This window comes from Euphorbia lathyris, chromosome 1 (genome assembly GCF_963576675.1).
Source record: "Euphorbia lathyris chromosome 1, ddEupLath1.1, whole genome shotgun sequence".
Classification (NCBI taxonomy): domain Eukaryota; kingdom Viridiplantae; phylum Streptophyta; class Magnoliopsida; order Malpighiales; family Euphorbiaceae; genus Euphorbia; species Euphorbia lathyris.
The window spans coordinates 89,207,342-89,220,726 of NC_088910.1; the positions used below are offsets into that span (position 1 = coordinate 89,207,342).

Genomic DNA, 13,385 nt, shown 5'->3' on the forward strand with positions numbered 1-13,385 from the left:
AAAGGACAATGAAGAACCTTGGATTATCACCGAAGTATAAAGAGAAAAATAAAAAGAGAGAAAATCTTGAAAGCACTCAAATACAAAAGGATCTTACACCCACTTTTCTATTCTCTATGTAAATGCTAGTTTGATTGTTGTGTAATCATCTAAAGTGTTCTTTAGCATAAAAAGAACAAGTTTGTGATCAATAGGAATATTGAGAGTGTTAAGCTGAGTGCTTGGTTGTAAGCATTCAGTGGTAGAGAAATCTAGGTGCTGGGTTGTAGCACTTAGTAGGAGTTGAGTAGACGAATAGAGGAAGGTACTCTTGCATATTCAACTTCCTTGTAATTGGTTTGTGCTCTACCGTTAAAGAGCTCGGTATTGGATTCAAAAAGCCCGGAGGACTCTGGGGACTGGACGTAGGCAGAAAGGCCAAACCAGGATAAGTGATACTGAGTAATCTCTAAACTCTCTCTTATATTGTATGTGTTGTTTGCTAAATTTACTCAGCATATAAATTGGCTAAGCTGACCTTGAGTAAATAAGTGGTGCTGAGTTAGAAGCTGACCTCCAAGAGTGTCAATTCTCAACTCACAAGAAAACAATTTTAGTCAACATCTGACTAAAGCTGTCTTCAAACATATCTCACCAAGCTGACCAAAATCAGAGTTAATAAACTCTCAAAATTACTTCCAGACAGCTTAATTAAAACGCGAAAAAGTTATATTAGTTCCTAACCCCCCCTTAGAACTAATTATCAGGGACCAACAATACTCCTCATCAACGAGGTCACAACAAACATCCCCTTCCTCATCGTACTCATTGTCATCTTCATACCGCTCAACCATGTTGGCACTTCTCCTCTTGGGGCACTCATTAGAACAGTGACCCGGTTCATTGCAACGGAAACATTTGAATGGAGCCGGTCTCGCATAGGGGTTGTTGCCCCTAGGGGGTTGTGTCGCCTTAAAAGGCCTCACATCTCCACTAGGTGCCTTTCTCGCACTTGGCGCCTTGGGATCGCTTGAACTTGCAATTCCCTTACCCTTATCAATCCCCTTGGAAGCTCCTCTCCCTCCATAAGTACCTTCAGTCCCGGTTCTCCTATAGCCTTCACGTCCTCTCACACTCAACTGTGATTCGACCTTCAATGCTAAATTATGGGCGTCTTGCACCCAAATCACCATTTGTGTCCCGATCCGGTCTTGGATGTTGTACCTCAACCCTTCAAGATACCTTGAAGTCTTTTGGCTTTCGGTTTCCGACAAGTTAGCCCTTGCCGAAAGCCGTAAGAACTCCGAGGTGTACTCGTGCACGCTCCTTGCACCTTGAGAACAATTCCGATAGGAACTGTAGATGTATTGCTCATAGTCGGGTGGCAGAAATCTCTCCCTTAACATCGACTTCATTCTAAGCCAAGATCTAATCGGCTCCCTTCCTCCTCTTCTTCTACCTTCTTTCATGTTATCCCACCAAACTGAAGCTCCTCCCTTCAACAGATAAGCCACTAAGCGGACTTTCTGGTCCTCCGGTATTCCCGCATAATCAAAGAACCGCTCCACCTATAGCAACCAATCAAGAAAACCTTCAATGTCGAGTTCTCCCCTCAAACATTGGTAAATCCACCTTTAATTTGAAGGCATCATCCCTCTCATAGTTTTCTCCATAGGCCATTCTCAAATTTGGTTCTCCTCTATATCTGCCTCTATCATTACCTCGACCCCCATACGGGTCATTCAAACCAACATTCTCCCTCTCATAACCACCTACAACATTATCATGCACAATATCCATATTCCCGGCACGCACATGCGCGGGTCCAACAACATCATTCATATGCATATGATCTCTATGCCTATCATTCACAACATCATCATCCATTCTAATTCCCATATTTCTAGCAATCCTAGGCATCTCAAAATCATCAAACAAATCTCCATCGCTATCGCTATCAACATTTCTAATGTTCACAGGATTAGCTCGTCTAACCTCTTGAACTCGAAGGTCCATTGGCTGCGGTGCATGATTTCTTCTAGGGGGTGGTGTTGGGTGTCGTTCAAGTTGGGGACGGACTTGCTCATCATGTCGCCGGTGAGGTTCTCCAGTGAGGAGAGCTTGGTTGTTTCGACCCTCAAGCTTTAGCCCTTCAATGGCGAGAAGGATATCTCAGGTACTTGTGGCATATCTCTCATCCAACGCCCTTAAATATTCCGTTAGATGCTCCACCTTGACATCTAGTGTATCTACTCGTTGCTCCATGGTTGAACCATTTCCGAGAAGAAGTCTCCGGGAAGGAAAACGACTCGGCTCTGAAACCAACTGATATAGATTGAAGTCGGGTGAAGGTTTTAATCGTAAACCCACAAAGATTACAAACTTCTCTAGCTTAACTAGAAGGTTGAGTAAACCCACAAGGATGAACCTTGGTGCTCCAATGGAGGCTTTCAATTTCAATAATATCAAAGTTACCCAACATTACAAAAAGAGAGGCTTAAATACTTCCTCCAAACATGTGAAAAAGTACTAAAAGCCATTGAGTAGGGTTTCCTAGTAAAGCATAACAATAAGGGTAAAAAGGGAAGCTAGGGAATAATGGTAGTTTAGTAAATAAAAGGGTGATGGTAAAGTAGTAATTATGAAGAGTGAAATGGTCCCCCCTTTCATGGTGAGAACTTGGAGGGGAAGCAATCTCCAGCGTAGTACGCCTCGCGTACCTGGGCTTACGCCCCGCATGTGTGAGTCTCTGAGCTTGGGGACGCTCGTTGATGCTCCTTACGCGTGGCGTCTTGAGCACTACGCCCCGCGTAGTTGAACTCCCAGACTTGAGGTTCCGTAGGATGGGATATACGCGTGGCGCCTTCGGGGTTACGCTCCGCGTAGTTAGGCTTCTGAACTGGATGGTCCTGTGGAGTGGGATCTACGCGTGGCGTCCAAGGCGTACGCCCCGCGTACTTGACTTCTTGAGATGACTCTCGCTCGAAACTGCTACCCGCACCCCGCGTGCTTTTAGGCACGCCCCGCGTATCTGGTTTAGTGTTGTTGCCCTTGTTTTCATCCATTGGTTCCTCTCGTGCCTCATGTTTAGTATCCAGGTTCGTCTTCATGTTTGAGGATAAGATGCCCTCATCAATAACATTAGTAACAAAAAGATTAAAGGAAATAGCTTTATTATCATACAATACACGTAATTAAAATTAGGGTTAATTACAAATAACTACCTTGTGGTTTGGCCGATTTGCGATGTGGTACCTGTGGTATTTTTTTTGCAAACACCTCCCTGTGGTTGTCACCGTTAGCAAAATCAAGGCAAATGGATGGAAACTGTTAAAATGATGACGTGGCAGAGGGGTAATTTAGGAAAAACGAATTTTATTTTATTTTTAATTATTTTTCTTTCTCCCTCTCTTCTCTCCTTCTTCTTCCATCTTCTTCATCTTCTTCTTCCATTGTTCTTCGTCTTCTTCTTCCTCCTCCTCCTCCTCTCTTTTCTTCTTCCTCCTCCTCTCTTTTCTTCTTCTTCTTCCTCCTCTATCTCTTCTTCTTCCTTTTTTTTTCTTTTTTTTCTATTTTTTTTTAATTCTAGAAATTTCCAGCCATCTGGAAAATTTCCAGTTTCCAGATGGCTGAAAAATTTCCAGACATTAATGTCTGGAATTCCAGACGTTGAAGAACGTCTGGAATTTCCAGACGCGATATCCGAAAATGCATCTTTGATTTAACAGAATTTTTACCGTTTCCTTGATTTTGCTAACGGTGACAACTACATGGAGATGTTTGCAAAAAAAAAAATACCACAGGTACTACATCGCAAATCGGCCAAACCATAGGGTAGTTATTTGTAATTAACCCTTAAAATTAAAATGAAAATGTAGTGTGGACGTTTTCATTGGTTTTTCAACATTAACTCAGAAACTATTCTTAGTTAGGCGACAATGCACTTTCCATTACTTCCCATTTCATTCAGAAACTATCCTTTTTTTTTCCAATTTCACCCTCTTCTTCTTCTTCTTCTTCCTCATTTATCTTCTCTTTCAGTTTAACAAAATTCAAAATCCCTCACATCTTATCTTATCTTATCTTGAAGATTGAGATGAAGAAGATTGACAACGCAGCAAACATGGAAGTAACCTTCTCAAAGAGGAGATCTGGAATCTTCAAGCAAGCTGAAATACTTTCTCTTCTTTCTGATGCTCAGATCTCTCTTATTATGTGCTTTTCCAATAATAAATTCTATGACTTCGTTACTCCTAACACTACGTAAGTACATTTATTTTTTTTTTTTATTTTAAAATTAGGAAACCCTAGTTTTTAAATTAATATCATAATAATCTGCAGTCACAAGGAGATTTTTCATAGATACCAGAAGGCTTCAGGGGTAGATCTGTGGCAAACCCAATATCAGGTACAGCTTCTCTCTATTTGCTTTTATTTTTGTATTTTTTAAAATACTTATATAAAAAAAAATTAGAACTTTATAGTTTCTTAATTAACTGCAGAAAATGCAAGAGGAACTGAGAAATTTGAGAGATACTAATAATAAGCTGGGAAGAGCTATCAGGTTATAAATTTAAGAAAATTGTTTAATTAGTTTTTATTATTTTTGGGAAAAATGAAAATAATAATGTTTGAAACAGGCAGAGGATGGGTAAAGATTTGCATGATATGAGGTTTGATGAAATATTTGAACTTGAGCAAACTATGATTTCTGCACTCGATCATCTTAATAAAGAAAAGGTTTGTTATTTTTCTTTTCCAAATTTACTTTAGAATAAAATGTTATTTAATTTCATTTCTTAGACTAGTAACATATTTTTGATCTGTTTGCATATATATCCTTAAATAACTAAATCTTCAGCAAACAAAATAATTATCAGACAATTTATTATTATGCACATAAATATAGATTCCATCAAATAATAATAGGCTTAAGGCATTATTAGCCCCGGCCTGTTATATCGTAACATTTGTTTTCCGAACTATCCAAAATGTTGATTTTTGTATGTTGACCTATTATTTGGTACATTTACTCCTCATCTAGTGCTAAATGAGCTGAGTTGATGATGAGCGGTTCGACATTCGGTTCGATAATAGTTTGACCGTATTTGGCTCGATTTTATAAACAAGCTGAGCTTAAAGACGGAGAAACTTGGCTTGAAAGTTCGCGAATAGGCCGGTTATAGGTCCATGAACAAACTCGGTTATAGGTATATGAACAAACTCGGTTATAATATCCATGAACACGCTCGTGAGTAAAATCTTAGTTTGATTATTTTTTTAATAATGGTATTTCTATACAATGGAAAATGTAAAATAATGTAATTTTGTGTAAACTTTAATTTTGTAAGTTTCAAAATTATGTAGTTTTGTGTTGAAGAAATTTCAAATAAATATAATTATTCATGAACAAAATTAACGAAATACTCGCGAATAAAGCTCGTGACCATGATGTTGAGCTCGAACTCGTCAATTTTCTGACGAGTCGATCATGGGTAGGCCAAAGCTCCATTCAGCTAGGTTCCATTAGAATTCTACCCCGATTTATCAAAATTGGTGAAATGTCAACCACTATGGTTAATTAATATTTTTTTTTGTTAAAATGTAAACAATTCCGTTAAATTTTTATGGATTGGATTTTTGTTAAATATGTTAAGGTTTTAACATAACTATTAACTTATTGTTCATATTGAATAAGATTTCATCAACTTTGATAGATTACATGTAAATATTACCAAATACTGTAATTGATATGACAAAGATCAGCATCTTCTATGAGTGTAAGGTAAATGATATCAAGTAATAGATACCGGGTAAAAGTAACATTTTGGATAGTTAGAGAGAGGTAATAATACTTTAAGCCAATACTAATTTGCATATATACATGTTAATTAAGGAATAATTGAAAAGGGAAAAAAAATTTCGAGTTTTATTGATTTATTGATTTATTTCAGGTCAAAATTATCAAGAGAATGGAAAATACTTTGGATAAAAAGGTTAGTAAACATGGTAAAGGCTATGTTTACTTTGTTTTTAATAAAGTAAGTCTTACTTTGTGTGTTTTCACCATTGGATGAACTTACTTTGTCAAAGTCCACCATCATCCAATGGTAAAAAAAGCAAAGTAAGCTTTACTTTGTTAAAAACAAAGTAAGCATCACGTATTAAGTTGAATTTCATTTTATTTTTATATATATTAAACTTTTTATTTATTTATTATATATTAAGCTCTTGATGTTTTATTTTAACACATAAGTTTATAATTGTATTAGAAAAACTTCTGATCTTTTATTTTACATAGTATACCGTGGATTATTTATAAATTTGCTAGTTAAACCCTTTTAAATTCTAATTGAGGTCTGTTTGTTTTACCTACTGTTTGGTGTTGTTGTTTGCTGATTGCTGTTACGGTTTGCTGTTTGCTGTTACGGTTTGCTATTTCCTGTTTGTTGTTGCTATTACGATTTGTTGTTTGCTGTTGGAAAAAGCTGCTTTTTCAAAAAGCAGAGATTTTCTGCTTTTGTAAAAGGCTGCTTTTCGGGTGTAAAAGGCAAACAAGAGGTCACTAACTAAACACTTACTGTTGCTTTTCCAGATGTAAAAGGCAAACAGGAAGTCACTAACCAAACACCTAAAACTCTCCCTTTTGAAGTGAAAAGGCAAACAGGATCATGAAAAGGGGCAACCAAACCCCTTGGATCTCTTAATGAAGGACTCAATTGATAAATTTATAGATAATAGATGTCTTAATATGTATGTATGTTTATAAAGGATAGGGGCTCAATATCTCAAAACATAACATTTAATGGCTTAATTTTCAAAAGGATAAGATGGCTTAATCATAATCATTTTTTTTTTATGATAGATCTAAAAATAAAATAAATTATCTTGTGTAATTGCAGGTGAGCGGCATGGAGAATGAGCAAAGGGAAATGATTAATATGGTAAGAATCTGAAGCTTTTAATTTAGTTGTTTTGATTAATATTTGTGAAGGAATGAAAAAGAAAGAGATATAATATAGGTTTTGTTGATTGAAAATGTAGGAAGGAGATTATTTAAGAGAAGTTGCAGTAGCGAATCCCAATTCGGAATATGGAGTCACACATTTGCTCACTTACCATGGCCATGTCATGAACTCTGCTTAACTTTCTATATCATCTAATTGCGAAAACAAAGGTTGTCGAACATATTTTATATTGTAAACTTTGAGATTCTTAATTAATCAACATCAAGTTAAGATGTCTACATCTCCTTCATACAACTTGCTACCTATCTACTCTTACCCACCATATTCTAACAAATCATCAGCTAGGATTACAAGTGTCAATGGGGATAGGGATGTATTTCTCATTTCGTCTCTAATGTTTCGCGGGATGGATTCAGACAATTCCCGTTAAACTTTTTGAGAATTTTTTTCGTCCTCTTTCCCGCCCCGTGTGGATCATCGTGGGTATCAGGAAATTCCAATCTCCACAAAAAAAAAAAAAAAATTATTAGCTAGTTATGCAAGTAACCATTTTACTTATTCAGCAATTTTCACTTGACTTATTAATTGAATTTGATCGGTTAATTATCGTTTAGATTTAGACTTATTAAAAACTTAGGATGAAAAATAAAATTATCGTAAAGCTTAGATTTAATAAGTCTACATTTAACAGTGACTAACCAAATTTATTTGATCATTAATTGACCAGGTGAAAACCACCCTTTACTTATTACTGGTATTTTTAAAGGAAAAGAGTAAAAAAAAAAAAATCATATAGTTTTATCGATTTACAAATAGACGAATCATTAAATCAAAATGACACGTCATCAAGTCAACATGCCACATTAACAAAAGTTAATATTTCATTGTGACACATCTGAAAAAATTAATGTGCTAAAATAACTCAAGCTTATATTTCATATTTTATTAATAGAAATTTGTCTTTTTTCTTGCTTTTTTTCACAAACAATGAACACATATTTACACACAGGAGGATCGGCCAACCCTAACAAGGGGAAACTGAAACCTATACCAACTCTAAGAGCAAGTCGTGTAACCTAACTAAACTACGAAAGAACAATCCTTATCTAATTGGGATGTATGGCCATATTACTCCCTATCGGCAAACCGCACTATAAGTTTGTCACGAAGCAAATCAAAACGTCATCGGTGCAACGACTTGGTAAACACATCTCTCGTTTGGTTAATAGTTGAAATGTAAGGTACAACAAGTGTCTTGCATTGTACTTTATCCCGAATAAAGTAACAATCATTTTTCAAATGTTTATTGTTGTTGTGGAAGACTAGATTAACATTCAAATTATCACAACAATAGAGGAGACGACGAGACTGGGAAACTGATCTCACATGATATCATTTGAATCAAACTAAGTTCGGATGTGGCGGATGCGATCGAACGATTATTGTGATGATAGGCATTTGATGAAGAAAACATCATAACCGATTAGGATTTTCAATCAACCTTATCTCCACCACAGTCAACATCTGAAAAACATTGCAATTTTCCAACCCTTCCACCTCAATGTAGCGGTAAACAATGGGAACACCTCCCAATTCCAATATCGTAAAATCTAATTGACATCCAAGCAATGGAATTTGCATTATGCATGCGTATATTAAGATACTTTATTCACCGCAAAGGCATTTCTAGGAGAGTAACACTTAATTACTTTAAGCTTCCAGCAACACTTCGATACATCCTTGGATAAGTGAACAGTGCACCCTCCTCTGTAAACAGCTTTTCGGTCGGATTAGCAGGGGTAAACACATCTTTGCTAAGCTGCATATTTTATTTTTCAAGAATAGCGTTATAGTATTTAGTCTCACAGAGAAATAGCCTCATAAGGGTCTAATCTGCCTCCACGCCCAGAAAATAATGCAATCTTCGGAAATTTCGAATGGGAAATTGAGCAAATCATCGACATATATTATGCAAAATGACTATATACATCCACGATAAAAATAGTATAAAGAGTTAGGCCATGTTCTTTTTGACTGAAATTAAATTAAATTAACTGAACTGAACTGAATGCTACTGAACTGAACTTAACTGAACTGAAATTAACTGAACTGAACTTAACTGAATTGCACCAAATAATTATAATTATAATAAATTATATATATAATGATATATTTTTATATAAATAATTATAATTATAATAAATAATATAATATTGATAAATGATATATTATATATTATATATAAAAAATTTGGGTTAATTACAAAAAACTACTCTGTGGTTTGGCCGATTTGCGATGTGGTACCTGTGGTATTTTTTGTTACAAACAGGTACCTGTGGTTGTCGCCGTTACCGAAATCAAGGAAACGGTAGAAAATCTGTTAAAAATCTGACGTGGCACAGGGGTAATTTAGGAAATTCAATTTTTTAATTTTTTTTTTCTCTCTCCTCCTCTCTCCTTCATCTTCTGCGTTTTCTTCTTCTGCGTTTTCTTCTTCTCTTCTTCTGCTTCTCTTCTTCTTCTGCGTTTTCTTCTTTTTCTTCTTCCTCTTCTTCCTCCTCCTCCTCCTCCTCTCTTTTCTTCTTCTTCCTCCTATCTTCTCTTCTTCTTCCTATTTTTTTCTTTTTTTTTCTAATTTCTTTTAATTCTGGAATTTCCAGAAATCTGGAAATTCCAGATTTTTGGAATTTCCAGATTTCTGGAAATTCCAGGGGTGAAGAATCTTCACGCCTGGAATTTCCAAAAATCTGGAATTTCCAGATTTCTGGAAATTCCAGGGGTGAAGTTCACGCCTGGAATTTCCAGAAATCTGGAAACCAGATTTCTGGAAATTCCAAGCGTGAAATTCTTCACGCCTGGAATTTCCAGAAATCTGGAAATTCCAGACGTGAAGAACGTCTTCTTCACGTATGGAATTTCCAGATTTCTGGAAATTCCAGAATTAAAAAAAAAAAAGAGGAAGATGAAGAGAAGAAATAAGGAAGAAAAAGAAGAAGAAAAGAAAGGAAGAGGAGAAAATGGAAGAAGATGAAATGGAGGAAGAAAAAGAAAGAAAAACGAAGAAGAGAAGAAGAAGATGGAAGTCAACAAAAAAGTCAAAAAAAAAGTCAAGAAAATTTATTTCCGAAAATACCCCTATGATTTAACAGTCAAACAGCCGTTTCCTTGATTTTGGTAACGGCGACAACCACAGGTACCTGTTTGTAACAAAAAATACCACAGGTACCACATCGCAAATCGGCCAAACCACATGGTAGTTTTTTGTAATTAACCCAAAAAATTATAATTATAATAAATAATAGTGAATTATATATATATAATAAATTATAAATTATATATGAGTAATTATAATGATGATTTACATGTAAATAATACTAAATTATATATTATATATAAATTATAATAAATTATAAATTATAGATAAATAATTATAATAAATAATGATGAATTATATATAAATAATAAAAATCATAAATTATATATAAATAATTATTTTATTTTTTTTGATAGGCAAAGGAAAGAAAAAACAAAGCAAAAACCAAAAACATTAACCCGGGATTAGCCTGGGAAAGCTAACCCCAACGTAATCATCAGAAAGCAAGGAAAAAAGGAAGTCCGGAGGAGATGAGAAGGTAGAAACACCAAACATCCTTCCACGGCCCTCAACAGCAAGACGGTCAGCAACCCTATTCTGCTCCCTGAAGATATGCCCAAAGTTGATGGAATCAAAGGAAGAATATAACCTTTTGATTCCTTTAACTAAGTTTTGGCTGCCCAAACAAAAAAGCCTTATTTTCAGAGATAATTTTAATTGCTTCTAGGTTGTCAGATTCCACAAAAAGTCTTTTTAAACCCAGATTCTTAGCGAGCCTAAGCCTCGGGAATATTCCCTAGAGCTCGGCAGCGAAGGAAGAGCCCATTCCTAGGTTCTGAGCAAAGCCAGACACCCAGACACCTCTAGCGTCTCTCAAGACCCCTCTAGCCGCAATCATACCATCTGACAGACAGGAGCCATAAATAATTATAATTATAACAAATAATGATGAATATAAATAATACTAAATTATAAATTATATATATACATTACAATAAATAATAATAATACGTTATATATAAATAATTATAATTATAATAAATAATGATGAATTATATATAAATAATACTACATTATAAATTATATAAATAATAATAAATGGTATATCAATAATTATAATTATAATAAATAATGATAATTACTGAAATTAACTTAACTTAACTTAACTGAACTGAACTTAACTTAACTTAACTGAATGTTGCTGAACTGAACTTAACTTAACTTAACTTAACTTAACTTACTTATGCTGAAATTAAGTAAAAAAGAACAGGGCCTTATCTGTCTTAAACCCCTTAAAGCCAAAGAAAAGCAACTTAGAAGTGAGCTTCTCATGCCACATTCGTGGATAGTATTTTAAGCCGTATAGAGCTTTATGCAATTTACACATGTGCGGGGCGTGTAGGATCAATGAACCCAAGTGGTTATACATATACGCTGGTTCTTGTAAATTACCGTGTAAAAAGGCATTTGATACACCTAGGTGAATGATATGCCAACAAAAAGAAATAACTAATGTCAAAATAAGACGAATGGTGGTAGGCTTGATCGTCCGTCTTAGATTTTTTTTTCAATCCACTGATAATCAACCAAATTCGCTTGAGGAGGCAACAAGACTAAACTTCATGTACCATCTACCACTAAAGCATTATGTTTTGAGCCTATAACATCTCTCCATTCCTGAGATTTTAAAGCTTATAAAAAGGTTGTAGGCTCCTATGATATGGTAGTAGTGAGAATTTTTTGTTTAAAAATTAATGGCGACATGAGATCTACTGAATATCCTGTGTGGACGAGACGTCGGTGGTGCCCGAGATTTTTCTCGGGTCTCGATCAGTCAACTCATACCGAATGGGTCTATCCCTTTGGAACATTCAGTATCCCGTCCATTCGTATATCCGTTGTCCGTCCCAGAGGGGATTCCCATCGTTAAACCTCGTGGGCCCGAAGTGTCCGTAGGGGTTCCACCCTACAGAGACATCTGCCTCCCTTCCGAAAGGTCGGATGCCCGACTAACCTAGTCCCTAATGGACTAGGGTGGATCGCTTAAACCAATCCCGACAACTGGCCCAGGGGTTGGCGGAGATCCGATGCCAAAGACCTTGCCCCCCTATAGTGTTTCTTACGCCGACTTGAAACCACCAGCCAATGTACATTCATATGTTCCATTTGCCACTCGCATATGAATTGCCCTAATCCTTCTTGACTTAGACCCGATCTTCCTCGACGCCTTGCCATTGCCTTAGCCAACGCTTCTCCCGATGCATGTGGCTGAGATTTGCGTACGGGCAGATGACTTTTCGTAGGACCAAATTCTTGCCCTGCAACATACTCCCTCACTTGGATGATCAACGTCCTCATTGATTGGGTTGGCTTCCCACGAAGAGACCCTCACTTTTCACCCAAAAGACAACCGAGTTCAGCTCAAGTCGACCGCGCACTTTGACTCGCAAACTAATCTCACCTCTCTCTAACCCTGCTCCAAATCACTGAAAAATTAATTTGATTTCAACCATCATTTTGTTGTTTTCCAATCTTTGACTTGCATGACTTCGACTGACTAACTTTTCCCACTACCCTCGAAATCTCCCACTTCCGCAATAATAGTCAAAGAAAAGTTCTCGAAGTTTGAAATGCAAAAAATTTCTTCCTACAATTATGGATCTTCGATCTGAATCTTCTTTGAGCCTTTCGGGTCTTCATCTTATTTCTTCCTACTATGATGAAGTGAGGTTTAACCACGGGAATCCCCTTCGGGATGGACTACGAATACATGAATTGACAGGATACTGGATGTTCCGAGACCCTTTCGGTAGGAGTTGGCTTGCCGAGACCCGCCGAGATTTTATGATGCTTGTATTAAGGGCGAGGAATGTCGAGAGCAGTTGATTGTGTCTATAGCTAGTTCACTGACAATAGGAATTGCAGACAGATCTCGATTGCATTAAACTGGCATCTAGACTAGAGCTGTGGACTGACAGTCCAGCGATTTCAAGCTGTGGACTGGCGTCTAGACCGGAGTCGTGGACTGCCTTTTTAGTATTCGAAACAGTAGGGGTAACACTATTTCCATGCGGAGCACGCACTTGTGTCTGTGATTCATGTGTTAAGAGAGATACGATAATCACTAAAGTTGCTAATAATGTCGGTCAAGTGTCATGAATACCAGTAACTTCATTGATCAATCCCTCAAATAGAAATCGTGTTCATAAAAAACATGATGTGTGATAAAAAAAAAAAAAAATCTTACCCAGAGACCGGATCGTAACAATGATAACCCTTATGAAGCTGACTATATCCCAAAAAGAGACATTTAGTAGATCTATGTGAATTTATGTGGACTTTAT

General features: G+C 36.3%; 1 protein-coding gene across 2 annotated transcripts; it reads left to right on the top strand.

The window, feature by feature from the left end:
* Positions 1 to 3,905: 3,905 nt before the first annotated feature.
* On the top strand, positions 3,906 to 7,219 carry LOC136211181 (agamous-like MADS-box protein TM6). 2 transcript variants are annotated; one of them, XM_066002704.1, is made up of 7 exons: positions 3,917 to 4,242; positions 4,321 to 4,387; positions 4,482 to 4,543; positions 4,620 to 4,719; positions 5,934 to 5,975; positions 6,882 to 6,923; positions 7,024 to 7,219. In XM_066002704.1, exons 1-7 carry the CDS (start codon positions 4,076 to 4,078, stop codon positions 7,123 to 7,125), a joined length of 582 nt encoding a protein of 193 aa, XP_065858776.1. In that variant the 5' UTR covers positions 3,917 to 4,075; the 3' UTR covers positions 7,126 to 7,219. The 2 variants fall into 2 exon arrangements, with proteins under 2 accessions (XP_065858775.1, XP_065858776.1); XM_066002703.1 differs by lacking the exon at positions 5,934 to 5,975 and having other exon boundaries at positions 3,906 to 4,242.
* Positions 7,220 to 13,385: the final 6,166 nt, after the last annotated feature.

Coding starts and splice junctions, on each gene's coding strand:
- LOC136211181 (XM_066002704.1), top strand. CDS start 4,076: ATGAAGAAGATTGACAACGCAGCAAACATGGAAGTAACCTTCTCAAAG. Junction 4,720..5,933: donor ATCATCTTAATAAAGAAAAG/GTTTGTTATTTT, acceptor GATTTATTTCAG/GTCAAAATTATCAAGAGAAT. Junction 5,976..6,881: donor AAAATACTTTGGATAAAAAG/GTTAGTAAACAT, acceptor GTGTAATTGCAG/GTGAGCGGCATGGAGAATGA.